At 41.0% G+C, this 14,744-nt stretch overlaps 1 protein-coding gene across 5 annotated transcripts in view; it reads left to right on the forward strand.

The window, feature by feature from the left end:
* LOC135205473 (E3 SUMO-protein ligase PIAS1-like) overlaps positions 1-14,744 on the forward strand; it is a 105,332-nt gene that overhangs the window by 3,791 nt on the left and 86,797 nt on the right. For all 5 annotated transcript variants that reach the window (XM_064236165.1, XM_064236166.1, XM_064236167.1 and 2 more), the window contains exons 2-7: positions 1,362-2,141; positions 2,339-2,424; positions 5,846-5,947; positions 6,077-6,166; positions 6,284-6,404; positions 6,915-7,152. In XM_064236165.1, coding sequence (XP_064092235.1) covers positions 1,442-2,141; positions 2,339-2,424; positions 5,846-5,947; positions 6,077-6,166; positions 6,284-6,404; positions 6,915-7,152 — 1,337 coding nt within the window. In that variant the 5' untranslated portion in view covers positions 1,362-1,441. The remainder of the gene's footprint in view (positions 1-1,361; positions 2,142-2,338; positions 2,425-5,845; positions 5,948-6,076; positions 6,167-6,283; positions 6,405-6,914; positions 7,153-14,744) is intronic.

Consider the following 14,744-nt stretch of genomic DNA (forward strand, 5'->3'; position numbering starts at 1 on the left):
TGTTGCCTGACTCTTCTGTGTTGTTTTCTGTTCTTCCTCCCATAAGAAGATGCACTCTCTTAGGAATTTCCAGTCAACTGAGTGAAAGCTTTCCCTCACTGATGTTGGCAACACATTTCAGTCGTGTGGATGAAAGAAGTTTTTTCAACTTGCTCTTGACCCATTGTCTCCCTGTTCCTTCCTTCCAAGACTCGAGGATTGCCTTTGGTGCTTCCTTTGTTTGTACTTCACCCAAGGTGCAGACAGAGGGTTCATGTACAATGGGTTGCAGTGATATGATTACTCTGGGTATTGTGACGACCTTTGTAAGTATGAGTGTGCAGGTCCAGCACTTTCTTTGTGTGTGGCAGTGCACAGTCTTTCATATTGCCATTCACCTCCACCATCTGGGCTTTGGCTGATTTAACAATCTGGAGAGCACTCACAAGGCCAGAATGGTGTGTCAGCATTTTCAATGAAGAGGATCCTCCTTGAACCTTGGGAGATTTGCTTGAACCTGATCATTAAACTCATTCGTGACAAGCGTACTGTTTGGTGCACTCCAGAGACAAGACTGTCTTTCTAGCTGTCATGGTCTCTGCTTACTTGTGGTGTCTTGAACCAGGAGAGCATTTAGACTCACAAATGACCTCCCCTGGAGAGACCCAGACAAGAGAGTACTTCCTTCTCAGCTGTGAAATTTAGAGCCATGGCCTGCTCCTTGGCAGCATCGTTGCTTGACCTTTGGTTGAAAATGCAGTGCCCCTGGCCAGACAGTTATTATCCTACCTATGGTGCTGAATATGAAAATGAGGGTGAAGGAAATGACTGGTCTTCTTCCTTTCTCTTCCTTTCTCTTCTCTACCAGGGGCAGTAGAAAGAATAATTCCATCATATGCTGGAACTGGTTAAGTGCAGGAGTGCAAGCATCCATTCTATAAAGTTTCATATGTTTGTTCCTACAAAATACAAATTCCTTTATAGAAGCAACTCTCATTCCTCTCTCTTACAAAGGGAGAGGGGAAATAGCAACAAACGGATTGGTGGTTAACATAGTTTTTTTTTTTTTCTCCGATGGTTCTTTACTATCATCAAGACACAATAGAGATATGTACTACTTAATATTCTATTAGCCCAGATATCTTGCTGTTCAGAGGCTTTTGACTCCTTCCTATGTCCTTCCTATATGGTCAGGAAGTGAGCCCAGGTGGTCCAAACCTTCAGTGCAGGAAGACTCTCCTATAGAAAAGGTATTGGCTTGTTTACCTAGAAAAAAATATAAATTTAATCGAAAAGATGAATGTTGATTAATGAATTTGTAGGTTTTCTTGTTATTTAGGATTAATTGAAACCAAAAGAATAATTTAAAAATATTTTTTCAGATCAGTCGGAAAAATAATACAGTTTTGGAGCACCTACGACTACATACATTGTACACTGATGTATAGAATTGCACACGGCCATGTCTTGGGGTTTTACTCCTCTTTGCCGGTTGGGAAGTGATAGGTACCGTCTAACTGGGGGTACAACTGAACAGCCACCATCTTCAACCACCCAGTGTGGAATTATTGCACAACAGTTACCTCAAGATACATCTGTTGTGTTGGCAACACCTCAAGACAGTGCTTCATCACAACCAAGACAAACATCCCCTGCAAGGCCTCACGTGTCAACAGCAAGCCTGAGTGGCTCAGAGACGTCTTCCGATCAGTCTGTAACATCCAATCATGAAGATCGTATTGTGAGACGCAGTCCGAGACTTGCCCAGACCTCTAGGGTTAGTTACAGAGACAGTGGCGACTCGCAGGGTGCTAGACGACGAAATCACTGGGGCACTCGAGTCCAAGAAATGTGGAACAATGAAAGAAACCAAAGTAATGCCAATCAGCAGTCAAATCCAAACTACTCCGTTTATAATTATGATGGACAAGTTACACCCTGTGTTAATGCCACTTCCTCAATATCGGTAATCTACAACAACAAAAATGTGTTCAGTAATGTGTCACTTCTCAGGTATCCTCCCACTATACCTTTTACTAGGCCACCAGGTTACTCCTTAAACTCTGTCAAAACAGTTCCAAAAAATGTTACCATTAAGAGCCTTGACTTTTATGAAGTAGTCACAACGTTAATTCAAAAGGAGATCGTTCCTGAAGGAATGAGTGAGTACAGTATTATGTATTTCTGTATCTAGTTTATGGTCATGATTCCATTATATTTTAGTTTCAGGTTTAAGTTATATTGATGATATTTTGAGCTTTCTGATTTACTTTTTACTAATGAAAATTGTTGGTTGTAGATGTCTAGTTTTACTGATACTACATTGAATTCACTAATTTTATATTTTGAAACCTAACAGGGCCATTGCAGGAGACGTATAGTTTTGTGTTAAAAACTGATGATGCAAAGAACTTGCTTGATAAGAAGAGGAAACCGCCGTACCTGGTAAGTACATAAAGATGAGATGAAAGTTTTCATTCTTTCAGTCATCAAATGAAGGAAGTGTTTCCCAGCTCTTTTGTGTGTGTGTGTGTTGTCGGTTACGCAACATAAAATAAAGTGACACTGTTGGCTTCTGTTCCTTCCACTCTCCCGTTTCAGTGGGTGGGGCCTGTCAGCTCTCGCTTTGCAACTGCAAATTTTGAATTTAGGATGCCATATGGGGCATAATTGTTAGTTAAATTGTTACTTGGTAAGTATATATATATATATGCAGCTGACCCCTGTATTCGCATTCTTGACATTCGTGGACTCGCTTATTCTAAGTATTCACGGATTATAGCTATTCCAGGGTGGGGTCTGGTATGCATCCCCTGCTGTAAAACCTAATTTTATTTTAAAAATGTCATTTTTTTCAGTCACCAAATAAAGGAAGTTCTCATAGCTCTTGTTTTCTTTCTTTGTTTCTCTCTTCTTTCATTCTGTGATTTTTTTTTTTTTTTTTTTTTTTTTTTTTTTTTTTAAGGGCTTTACCCCCCTACTTTTTCTTCACCTGTTTATTTATCCTTAAGTTAATTCGACCATCACAGCTGATTTTACAATGTTGCTTTTTTATTATGGTATTTTGTTCCTTAGACTAAACTGTAGATAAATTCCATTCCTGTCTCGACAAGTATTTGCATGAATGTGTTTGTATTGTCTTGTAAAAACTAAGTGCATAAGTCGATTAATGTTTTATCATAGAAGTAGTTGGTGGCAGTTCACATAATTCAGTTAGATATAGTATAGTCATTCTTACAAATTCATCAACATTGTCTTTAACAGTTAGGGTTTAGATTTTTTCCTTTATTTGGCTTACAGTTGCGGTGAAATTCATTCTGCAAGGCAACCCTGTAAATACAAAGTGATATTTTTGAAGACTTCAATAAAATTGACATAATTGTATGTTATAAGAATGAAAGAACAAAAGACAGTATGAAAAATGAGATCCTTGCCTTGCAGCTAGCTCTCTCTCTCTCTCTCTCTCTCTCTCTCTCTCTCTCTCTCTCTCTCTCTCTCTCTCTCTCTCTCTCTCTCTCTCTCGTTGATTGTATTGTGAAAAAAAGAGCAGTGGTTCAGTTGAGCAACTTTGGGAAGTAAATCATACATACCAACCTACAGTCAATCCAGAGGACACTTTCAAATATATATGCAACTTGATAGTCATCAATTTCCTGTACACCCTTTTTCTTTTAATGTGTGAATGCAAAAAAAGTGAGTACTACATACAATTACTAAAAAAATAAGATTCCAGTGCATATCAGCCAAAAGAATCACTTTGGAATATTTACTCCATTGAGCTTTTTCCCAAAAAACTGTAAAATGTTTTTCCAACATAGGTAAAAATGGAGATGAGATGTAAGTGTTTTGTTTTGAACTGGTAACCTCAAAACATTACAATAGGGAAGTTCGACTCATAATTCAATTTTATTTTTTTACTGTATACTATTTCTCAAAAAAACTGTAGCAGGAATTATATCAGCCTCACACAAAACACTTCCCAATACAGTACTATATAAATTATAATTTTTTTATACAGCACTTGGAACTCTTCACACAAAAGATTCTTTAGCAGGTTTCCAGTACACCCGACCTACCATTTTAGTTCATAAGACCTCCAAGTAATTTTTATGCCAGCTTACGTACCAACCGACTCGCTCAAGTCCAGAGAGCTTTACTCAACGATAAAAATCAAATTAATGAATATATATTAATACTAAATGAATTATTGCAAAACTAAAAAACAATATGTTTTTAAAGAAATTAACCATCTTTTGCTGGTCTATCTTACTGTAGCTCAGCAAGACAGTTGTAATCAAACACTAACTAACCATTTGTTTCGGTTGTGCTCAGATGTGTGTTGAAATTTTGCTTGAAAAAGCAACACCAAGCAAAGGTAACCATTGGTTTGTATAGTTTTAAACATAAAAATATTAAAGAACATTATAAGACCATAAAACAACAGTTTGAATTTGTAAAAAAGTATCAGGAACTGAAAAAAAACACTGCTCTCTATTTGTGCATTACATAATTCTGAGTTGTGTAAAAATTAAATGCTTTCCATTGACATAAACAGGCTGAAATGTTCTTTCCTGAATATATATGTATTTTTTTCATTTTCTTTTTTATTTTGTTCAGCTTTGTGTGTCGTGTTCATATGGTAATGAAAGTAAATTATGTTCAGTTTTTTAGACTGAAAAGTAGGGTTATTATAATAAAATGTTATTCAGTATTTCTAATATTCCATATATTATTCCGTTGAAAATGAAAAGAGAATTGTGCATAAGACTACATTTGATGCCATGAAAACCTTAATATACTGCATCAGCTGTAGCCTCATTCATATGCTTACAATATAAAGGTGTTGGCCTAGAAAATGTATTTATGAAACACATCTGGTAGTGTATACTGTTTACATTATTTGATGATCTGTTCAAGTTGTTCAGTTCTCTTGTACGTCAACTTCAGATGAGCATATTGAATAATAGATTAAATGAACTTGCAAAAGTTTAAAATATTTTTAAAATACTGAATATGAAATGAAAAACTACAATGATCAATATGCTGTATCAGCTGAAGTCACAACCCTTGCGTGCATTGAGACAAACAAATATGCATAACGCAATAACCAAAACAAAGCCAGGGCAGTGTTGCCAGAATGAACTGTACATACTGTAAATTTCATGTTTTTGTTCTCAACCCACTTATTGAATATTATTTTTAGTTGTACGTAATTAGAACCTCTGTAGTTGAAGTTGAAACCACGTTAGAGCTGAACACTGAATTACAGAACTGGAATAGTTGAGTGTAGGTGTAATCATACTGTAGGTATCTACCCCAGAGACTGTGTGTAACCTTATTTTATCTACATACTGTAAAAGAAAATTTCAGACTGTAAGTGGTTTATAGGATCTATAAGTTGCTAAGCCACTGCAGAATGCCTTGGTAGGGTAGCTGAAAGCTGTGTGAGCTTATTTTTTAAATTTGCACATTACTTTTCTCAAAAGTGTGTAAGTCATAAGTGATGGGTGTCTAGGATGCTGGGAAATACTGCAATTCATCAACAGGCTGAAAGATCTCTTGTCAAAATCTCCACAGATGTGGCATTTTAGAATTGGATTCCGTTTTCATGTATTTGACATCTTTTGTGCTAAATAGGTTAATGGGAAAACGTTAAAGCTCTATGTATTATGTGTGAAGTGTACAGATTGCTGGAAACTAGATTCTTTAAGTTATAGTACTCAGATCTTTAATTGATAAGTGTTAGATATTTTGATTAATGTGTTATTGTAGATTTATGGTGTATTCCAAATAGTATATGTAGATATTGTTGGAAATTTAAGGAAACTTTATTATTGAAAAAACTTTTGACTTTTCCTTATTGCAGATTCAGCTGAGGTTCTGTAAACTTGATGACAGTTGTGAGCAGAATGATTATTACCCAACCACTCATCAAGTTGCAATCAATCATCGTTTCATTATTTTGCCTGTAAGTTTTCTATTATCTAAATGCTGATATTTCACAATTACAACACTTTTTTTTCAATTTATTTTATAGTTTTTACAAAAGGTCTTTAAAAGCTTATAATCATAATAATGAAATGTTTTCTCTTTTAAGGGTTTAGATACATTGCCTCGCGGTGCCATGCGACCCATGGACATCACACATTTTTGCCAGCTAAGTTCTCAGGCTTGTAACTTTATAACGGTAAGAAAAGCTTTTTTTCTATGGTTAAACATGATTAGTTGTCATTATATTCTGATTTAAATTAGCATTATGCATTGTAGCATATATCTTGGAACTAATTCATATTTTTCCTCATAGATAAGGTGTTTAGAAAGCTGCAAAGTGTATATGAATGTAGTACAGAAATATACAAGTGACGATTTATTGGGTCGCCTTGAAGAAAAACCACATATAAAGGAAGAAGATACTGTTTCTGAAAGTAAGTGGTATTACATTCTTTTTATGTTTACAACAAAATGTGTTAAGGGATTCTATTGCAGTATATTTATGCCGAATAGTAAAACACTTACATAAAGTCAACATTATTAACATGGTGGTCAGGATGAATTATATTTTATTATTATTATAGTAGGAGAGTAAGAAACCATAATGTTTTTTAACAAAATAATAGCAAAACATTGAGAAATTTCTATTCTTGACTCTTTTTATATTTTGAACTTACCAAAGTAAAGTTAGCTTTCAAATATTGTCTTGAAAAAACAAATCAACACCAAGAAAGAAAAAGATCCTTATTCTCTGAAATAATCAGCGAGAACATTTTTAGTTCCCCATAAATCTCAAAGGATGGATATCTGTAGCTCTCTACCTTTTAAAGTAAAAGCCAAGACATATACCACTAGGCATTTGTACTTTTCTGCCTGAAATGAATGATTAACAAGTTTGTTGCTTTAGTTTTGAATTTTTTTTTATCATTTGATTTGTCTTTTAGTTAAGAAGAAATTGCAAGATGACCAAGCAGATGATGGCATTGCAGCAGCAACTCTCCAGTTTTCATTGCTCTGTCCCTTGAGCCGACTGCGCATCAAACTACCTTGCCGAGCATCCACTTGTACTCACCTGCAGTGCTTTGATGCAGCAACTTACCTCAAGTTAAATGAATGTAAACCAAAGTGGTCGTGTCCAGTTTGCTATCAGCCTGCACTCTACAAGAATTTAGTGATTGATGGGTAAATATGAGTGAGGAATTTCCAAATTTAACCAAATTTATTTTGTATTGAATTTGGAAATGCTACAAGCCACAAGGTGTAAACCAATTTGAACAGTATAAATTTCTGTTCTTTTAGTAAAGTATCCTTATAGTTTAAAATTATTTATTGATGCATTCAAGATTAGTTGAGACTTAAAGGTCTAGTTCAGTTCAGATGATAAAGCCAGTATGGATTAAAAATGATTTGTCAACTTACTCAAGAGACTTTCATGACAGTGACGGCAAAGCTTAGGAATCAATCTGGAATTGCCAGGTGATATTATTATTACATTTGTGTATTTGTTTGTATCCAGTTGAAAAATTTTATTTTTTTATTTTTGTGGTGTATAGGGTTAAACTAATTCCAGAATTATTACTGATGGTTAAGGAGTGAGTCATCTGACTAGAGAATTCACCCTTCATAGAGGTAGAGGGTCATGTTATGGTGACGTAAAATACATACAGTAATTCATCGATAATCCATACTTGGCATACTGTCACATGGTTTTTTTTCCTGTCACCCACTGACTGTGCAATCCCATTACTTTATATAAGGTCATTTCATTGTTTTACAATGAAATGTGCTTTTCTTCAAAACCAGTAATTATCAAATAACCCCATGCAAATGGATTTGGTCATATCTACTTGTAATACAGTGGTACCTCGAGATACAAAATTAATCCGTTCCGAAGCGGCCTTCGTATCATGAGTTTTTCGTATCTTGAACCACATTTGTTCATTTACGGAACAAACCTTCGGTCTTAACATTAGGATTTACTAGCGCCAAGCTGGAAACCGGTAGAATTAAAATTACACTTGTGAGATCCAGGGACTATTGGCATCTATACCAGGTCACGGGGCATGTATACCCAGAATGCCCACGGCTACCTGTGACCCACCAGTTATTTTCCTACCGCCTTTAAGATAAGACGTGTTACTGTCTATCTGATTTAAAGCCGGTTTTTCAGTTTGCTCGTTCTTTATCCATTTCATTTTTCATTTCTTATTACCTTTTCTTTCTCCGAGTGTGCTCAGTGTGAGTGAAGAGTGTATAAGTGGTATGATGGAGAATTTTGCCTCAACATCGGGATCGTCTACCGTTTCGAAGAGGAGACAAAGGAAATGCCCAGGAGTCAGTGGCTTTCCATGTTCTAGGTTCCTTACTTCGGTGTCGACGGATCCTCATCCAACGTGTAGTAGGTGCAGGGAAAACGTATGTACGATTACTAATCCATGTTCTGTTTGTCGCGGTTGGTCGGTGGAACAGTGGAAGAAGTTCTATGAGAAAAGCAAATACAAAAGGAAGGTGGTGACGCCATCTTTGGATGACCAAACCTTACCGGCTTCTTTTGTATCGGCAATAAACCAGGCTGCTCCATATGTTTCTCCACCTGCTTTTGATTTGTCTCATACCCCTTCGGTTTCTCCTAGCGGTTCAGTATCGGAAACGTCAGGAGGGGCCTTGGGTAATTTTATGAATAATATGCACTCTCCTTTGTTCCCAGCAAGTAGAGGGGGAGATCCGCCATCTTTGTTCCAGGCTCCTGCTCCCCAAGCGCATAGGTTGGATGGTACGTGGTCAGCGCTAGGCCTACCAGGCGTACCAACCTTGGATGGTCTGCTTGCGCATTATATGGCGTCACGGTTCCAGCAGGGTCCGGCAGCGCTGAATGTTCCTCATCCCCCGGGCTTGCATTTTATGGGAATTAATGCCGCGGCTACGCCATCAAACTCAGTGTTTACAGCGATGCAGAACGTGGGAGGTAGTTTGGCAGCAAACGTGCGGTTGCCATCAGAAACCTCTCAGTCTCTCCCTATGAGAGGGATGACGTCACAACATACGTCACACACCGATATGGCAGGAGTGATGACATCACAGACTGCTTCTCGGCCTATTTCGCTGCACCCAGACGCTAATACGCCTTCTGACCCGTCAATGCAAACTGTAATGCAGAAATTACAGGATATAGAGAAGAGAATGAATAAGAGAGACAAAAAGAAAAAGTGTGATTCGCCTTCTTCGTCTTCTTCCTCTAGTTCGGCGTCATTGCTAAGTCCGATAACGTCACGGCGAGCGCCAGTCAAGCGTTGGAGGAGGATTCGGGAGTTCCTGGCAGATCCTCGGGCTAAGAGGAGAAGAATCAATTCTTCCTCATCTTCTGACCAAGACTGTCATATCCAAGTCAGCAGGAAGGTCGGGAAGTCAGTGGCTATTAAGCACAAGGTTAGCAGACGAAGCCGTTCGTAAGAATCCGAACAAGCGAGAGAGGCGACGGACTAGCGGCCGATGCGGAGTTGCCAGTTCGGATTGCAAAAACTACGATACCGCTGGTAAAATTGACGTTGGCGGCGAAAGGTGCAGCAGAGGATAGAATGCAGGTCCCAGTTTCGCCCGTAAGGCCGTTCAAAATATGTACGAAGGACGATAAGGCTCTTATTAAAAGTACGAATAATAGGGAGTTGGCAACCTCGGCGGATACGTTCGTGGAAGGCAGTGTCCGTCTGGATGAAAGGTCGAGGCCGAGTTCTCCGACGCTCATAAACGATACCAATACTAATAGAGACGAAGTTATATCTGTCTTAAGGGAGCCTTCATCTTGGAGATCTAGACGAGATTCTCGCTCTAGATCCGTGAGCAGAGAAAGAGTGAGGCGTTCTCGTTCCCCTGCTGACTATCCGGGATCGAGCCAACAGCGGCTAGCAAAGATCAAAGAGACCGCGGCCGTAGGGGCAGGCGGCCGTGGAATTCCGGGCCGTCTGTCAGAAGATAGGGGCGAGACAACATCCCTTGTGACGGAGAATGGTACATTAGAGCTGGAGGAAGGAGAAAACCAAGAGTTTCTGGCCTCGTATGCAGAGGTGATTGATTTGATTCGTCAATTCAATAACCTTTCGGAGAAGACAGAAACACCGGCCAGTATGCTTCCTCCTGGAATTGACATGGCATTTGGATTATAAAGGGATACCAAGGTGTCGTATGAATTGCCTTGTTCGAGTCATGCGGAGTCGGTCTTGCAACACGTAAACGCAAAGATTGCAGGAAGGGATAATTCCTTAAGATCTAATAGATCATTTAAATTTATTCCCCCTCCAATGATAAAGCAAAGGAAATATTATACGACACCGAAGGTCCCTTTGCTGTCTAGACAAATGAACCCTAATGTTGTAAGATTAAGGCCTGGATTAACCTTGGATCAGGTTAAAATGGAGTGCCCTTCGATGACGTACCAAGAGGCTGCTACGTTAGAAGCAACAGCTTCTTCTGTCTTTCAGGCTGCTTCTTGGTTAGACCTTTGGTCAACAGCAGTGGCGAAGATTGCATCCTCGGAAGTAACAAGAAAAGTAGTGGATGAATCATTGTTCATTAGATTACTACAGTCAGGTTCCAAGGCGATTGCGTACCTGACAAACGTAAGTGCCAATGTTTGGGCAAATATCCTGCTAATGAGGAGAGATGCAGCGTTGGCTAGACTAAGCCGCAATGTGGATTTGGATTCCCTGTTAGCAATGAGGAATGGGGATATCTTGGAGTCGCAACTGCTGTTGCCAGAGGTCATACTGGAAGAGGCGATAGATAGAAGAAGGATGGACACTAACGATAGGTTGGTGCAACAGGCGGTTAGGAAAACGTCTAACAGTCAAGCTACTCCTTTGGAGGGAAGACAGCAGCAAATGTCTCGAAAGAAGACAGTGAGACATAACATCCCTAATAGTCACAAGACCCTCTTCCCCAAAGAGGCTAACTCATCGGCCCTTTCATCACAATAGAAACAACAGGAGGAAGGGGCAATAGGGGAAGAGGGAGAGGCTCAAGAAGATAGGATGGGCGCCTCTCATCACTCGGCCACACCAGTGGGGGATTGCCTGGCAAATCACTGGAAGGTGTGGCAGGAACTAGGGGCAGAGCAGTGGGTGGTGGATGTTCTCAGGATCGGGTATTTGATCCCGTTCGAGGTAACCCCGCCCCTGACAGATCAGCCATTACCCCACGTCGCTTATGCCCACAAATCTCAGAAGGCCACTATTCTTCAGGACGAAGTGAAGAAGATGATGGAAAAAGGAGCTGTGGAACAAGTATGCAGTCCGTCAAAAGGCTTCTACAGCAGGATTTTTCCTGTACCCAAAGCCAACGGGGAGTGGAGGACAGTGATAGACCTGTCAACGCTGAATCTGTTTATAAGGAAAACCAGTTTCAAGATGGAAACTCCAAAAACGGTTCTACAAGCAGTCAGGATCGGAGACTTTATGCTGACAGTCGATCTAAAGGACGCATACTTTCAGATACCAGTCCATCAGTCTTCAAGGAAATTTCTCCGCTTCAGTCTTGCAGGGAAAGCTTTCGAATTCAAGGTCCTGTGCTTCGGATTGACAACGTCTCCTCAAGTTTTTACAAGAGTGTTCACTCTCGTGTCGATGTGGGCGCATGCTCAGGGGATCAGGCTAATAAGATATCTGGACGATTGGGTGGTGATAGCAAAGTCCAGGGAGAAATTACTCAGGGACAGGGCGACCCTCCTGCAGCTTTGTCACAGCCTAGGTATTGTGGTAAATCAGGAAAAGTCGCAGTTGGATCCAAGTCAACGTTTGGAGTATCTGGGAATGGTTATTTAGACACAACACAAGCCAAATATTCCCGACAGAACCAAAGAATAGAGAAAATGCAAACACGTGTGAATGCCTTTCTGGGAAACAGACACAGCCAGCAAGACAGTGGCAGGTGGTGCTGGGAATCCTAATCTCCCTGGAGAAGCTAGTACCACAAGGAAGGCTACACCTTCGGTCCCTACAATGGAGGATGAAGGAGTTTTGGTCACCAATAGTAGATCACCCGTACGAGCAAATTCCCTTGTCGGCAGAAGTGAGGAAAGACTTGCTGTGGTGGGTGAACGACGACAATCTGACAGTGGGTGTCCCCTTCAACAATCCTCTTCAGACCTCTTGCTGTTCTCGGATGCGTCACTAGAAGGCTGGGGAGCCCATATGGAGGAGTTGATGGTGTCAGCAAAATGGAGTTGCAAGGACAGAGAACTCCATATAAACGTGCTGGAGTTAAAAGCAGCGTTTCTAGCTCTACAGGAATTCAGGGAGAGAGTAAAGGGACACTCAGTGGTATTGATGTCAGACAACACCACAGTAGTAGCTTATATAAACAAGCAAGGAGGCCTAGTTTCTTGGCAGTTACATGTGATGACAGTTCAACTTCACCAGTGGGCTGTAGAGAGCCTGGTAGACATCAGGGCCAGGTATATTCCGGGAAAAAGAAACATAGTGGCCGACAAGTTGAGCCGCAGGGATCAGATTCTGGGAACGGAGTGGTCCCTGCACCAACAGGTAGTGGTGGACAGGATGCTCATGTTGTGGGAAGGACCCATCATAGACCTATTCGCAACCAGGTACAATAAAAAGTTGGAAGTGTATTGTTCAGTAGTCCCAGACGCAGAGGCAGTAGCAGAAGATGCGCTACAACAACCCCTGGGACAATCTGGACGTGTACGCATTTCCTCCATTTTGTCTAACCCGTCAGGTTCTGAACAGGTAATGCGGTCTCAGAACCTCAAGATGACCCTGGTAGCCCCGTTATGGCCGAAAACAGAGTGGTTTCCAGACCTACTGGAACTCCTAGTAGATGTGCCGAGAGAGTTACCTCCATGGAGCAACCTACTGTGTCAGCCGCACATGGAGAGGTACCACCAGTCTGTGAAGTCCCTATCGCTTCACGGGTGGAGACTGTCAAGTATCTCCTCCGAGCGAGAGGGTTTTCGCAGAAAGCAGCAACTCAGATGGCAGGAAATATCAGAAAATCATCTGCGACAGTATACCAAGGAAAGTGGTCAGCATACTGTGATTAGTGTCGTAGAGGGAACTTGTCTCCACTCGGTACCACTATTCAGCAGTTAGCAGACTTTCTGATATATCTCGGAACAGAAAAGCATATGTCTGTATCTGCAGTGAAGGGGTACAGGGCGGCTCTAGCCTCAGTCTTACGAATGAAAGGAGTGGACATTTCGTCTTCATGGGAGTTGGCCATGCTGATGAGGAGCTTTGAACAGTCATGCCCACCAAAGGAGCTAAAAGCCCCAGATTGGGATCTGACCAGGGTACTGATTAGTCTGACAAAACCCCCCTGCGAACCACTAAGGCAGTCCACGGATAGGAGCCTGACCCTGAAGACAGTCTTCTTATTGGCCCTGGCTTCAACCAAAAGGGTGGGGGAGCTACATGGCCTGTCATATCTCATAAGCACTCAAGAGGTTGGAGGTCAATGGTATTTGAGTTTGTCCCAGAATTCGTGGCCAAGACCCAAAACCCAACAATAGTAGACGGCAGATTCGACTCCTTTACCATACCTTCCTTGGCAGACTTTGTAGACAATGACAAAGATGAGATGCTCCTGTGCCCCGTCAGGGCACTAAGGGAGTACTTAAGGAGAACAAGGCACCTCAGGCCGGGGTGCCGGAGGTTGTTCGTAAGTACAGGACGGAACAAGAAGGAAGTGTCCAGGAATACAATATCGTTTGGCTAAGGGAGACGACAGAGATGCTTATATGGCAGAAGACAGAGGGCTCAGATACCAGTGGGAGCTAGAGCTCATGACATCGGGGGCTTGAGTGCTTCTCTGGCATTTAAGAAGAACATGTCTGTGGATAGAATTCTGAAAGCTGGTGTGTGGAAACGCCAAACAACTTTCACCTCATTTTATTTGAAAGACGTTGCCCATAGATCCTTGGACACTTTTTCCTTGGGTCCAGTGGTGGCGGCCCAACAAGTGATATAGCTCATCCAGTGCCCCTGGCGGGTCAGTTTGCATCTAGTTCTAAGATGAAGGTATGAAAGTAGAATGAATGGGATTGACTGGTCTTTTTTCTTTACTACTTTCTTCCTACTCCTTTAACTACGGGCGGGCAATATGAAGGAGAGTACCGTCATGTGCTGGAACGGACTAGATGCAGGTGAGGTGGTCAGCCATACTGTGAAGCTATGTTAGGTTATGATATACTTTTCAGTAGCAACACACCCCTCTAGATAATAGGGAAAAGAGGGGTGAAGGTGGATCCAGTTGCAAGGGACAAGAGTAAGCAATAGAATGGTATCTACACCCAGTGGGGGAAAACCAATAGATCCGCTTATATCTTTGGTTCTAGGTTCATTGTCCATTCTCTTAGAATTTCCCTATATATTTGGAAATGGATAAGGTGGCAAACTCCCAGTCAGTTGTAGAGACTTACCTCCCTCCAATAAGTAAGTCTATCCTAATGTTAAGACCGAAGGTTTGTTCTGTATATGAACAAATACCAAATTGTAAACCTAATTGTATTTTTCATACTAACAAAACCTGAGGTCTTAAACAGTAAAGGCCCACCTCGAACCACCCCCCCTCTAGCAGTCTAAACTGGTTAGAAATATAACTGGTGGGTCACAGGTAGCCGTGGCATTCTGGGTATACATGCCCCGTGACTGGTATAGATGCCAATAAAGTCCCCTGGATCTCACAATGTAATTTTAATTCTACCGGTTTCAGCTTGGCGCTAGTAAATCCTAATGTTAAGACCTCAGGTTTGTTAGTTATGAAAA

The sequence above is a fragment of the Macrobrachium nipponense genome, chromosome 24 (assembly GCF_015104395.2).
Source record: "Macrobrachium nipponense isolate FS-2020 chromosome 24, ASM1510439v2, whole genome shotgun sequence".
In the NCBI taxonomy this organism is placed as follows: domain Eukaryota; kingdom Metazoa; phylum Arthropoda; class Malacostraca; order Decapoda; family Palaemonidae; genus Macrobrachium; species Macrobrachium nipponense.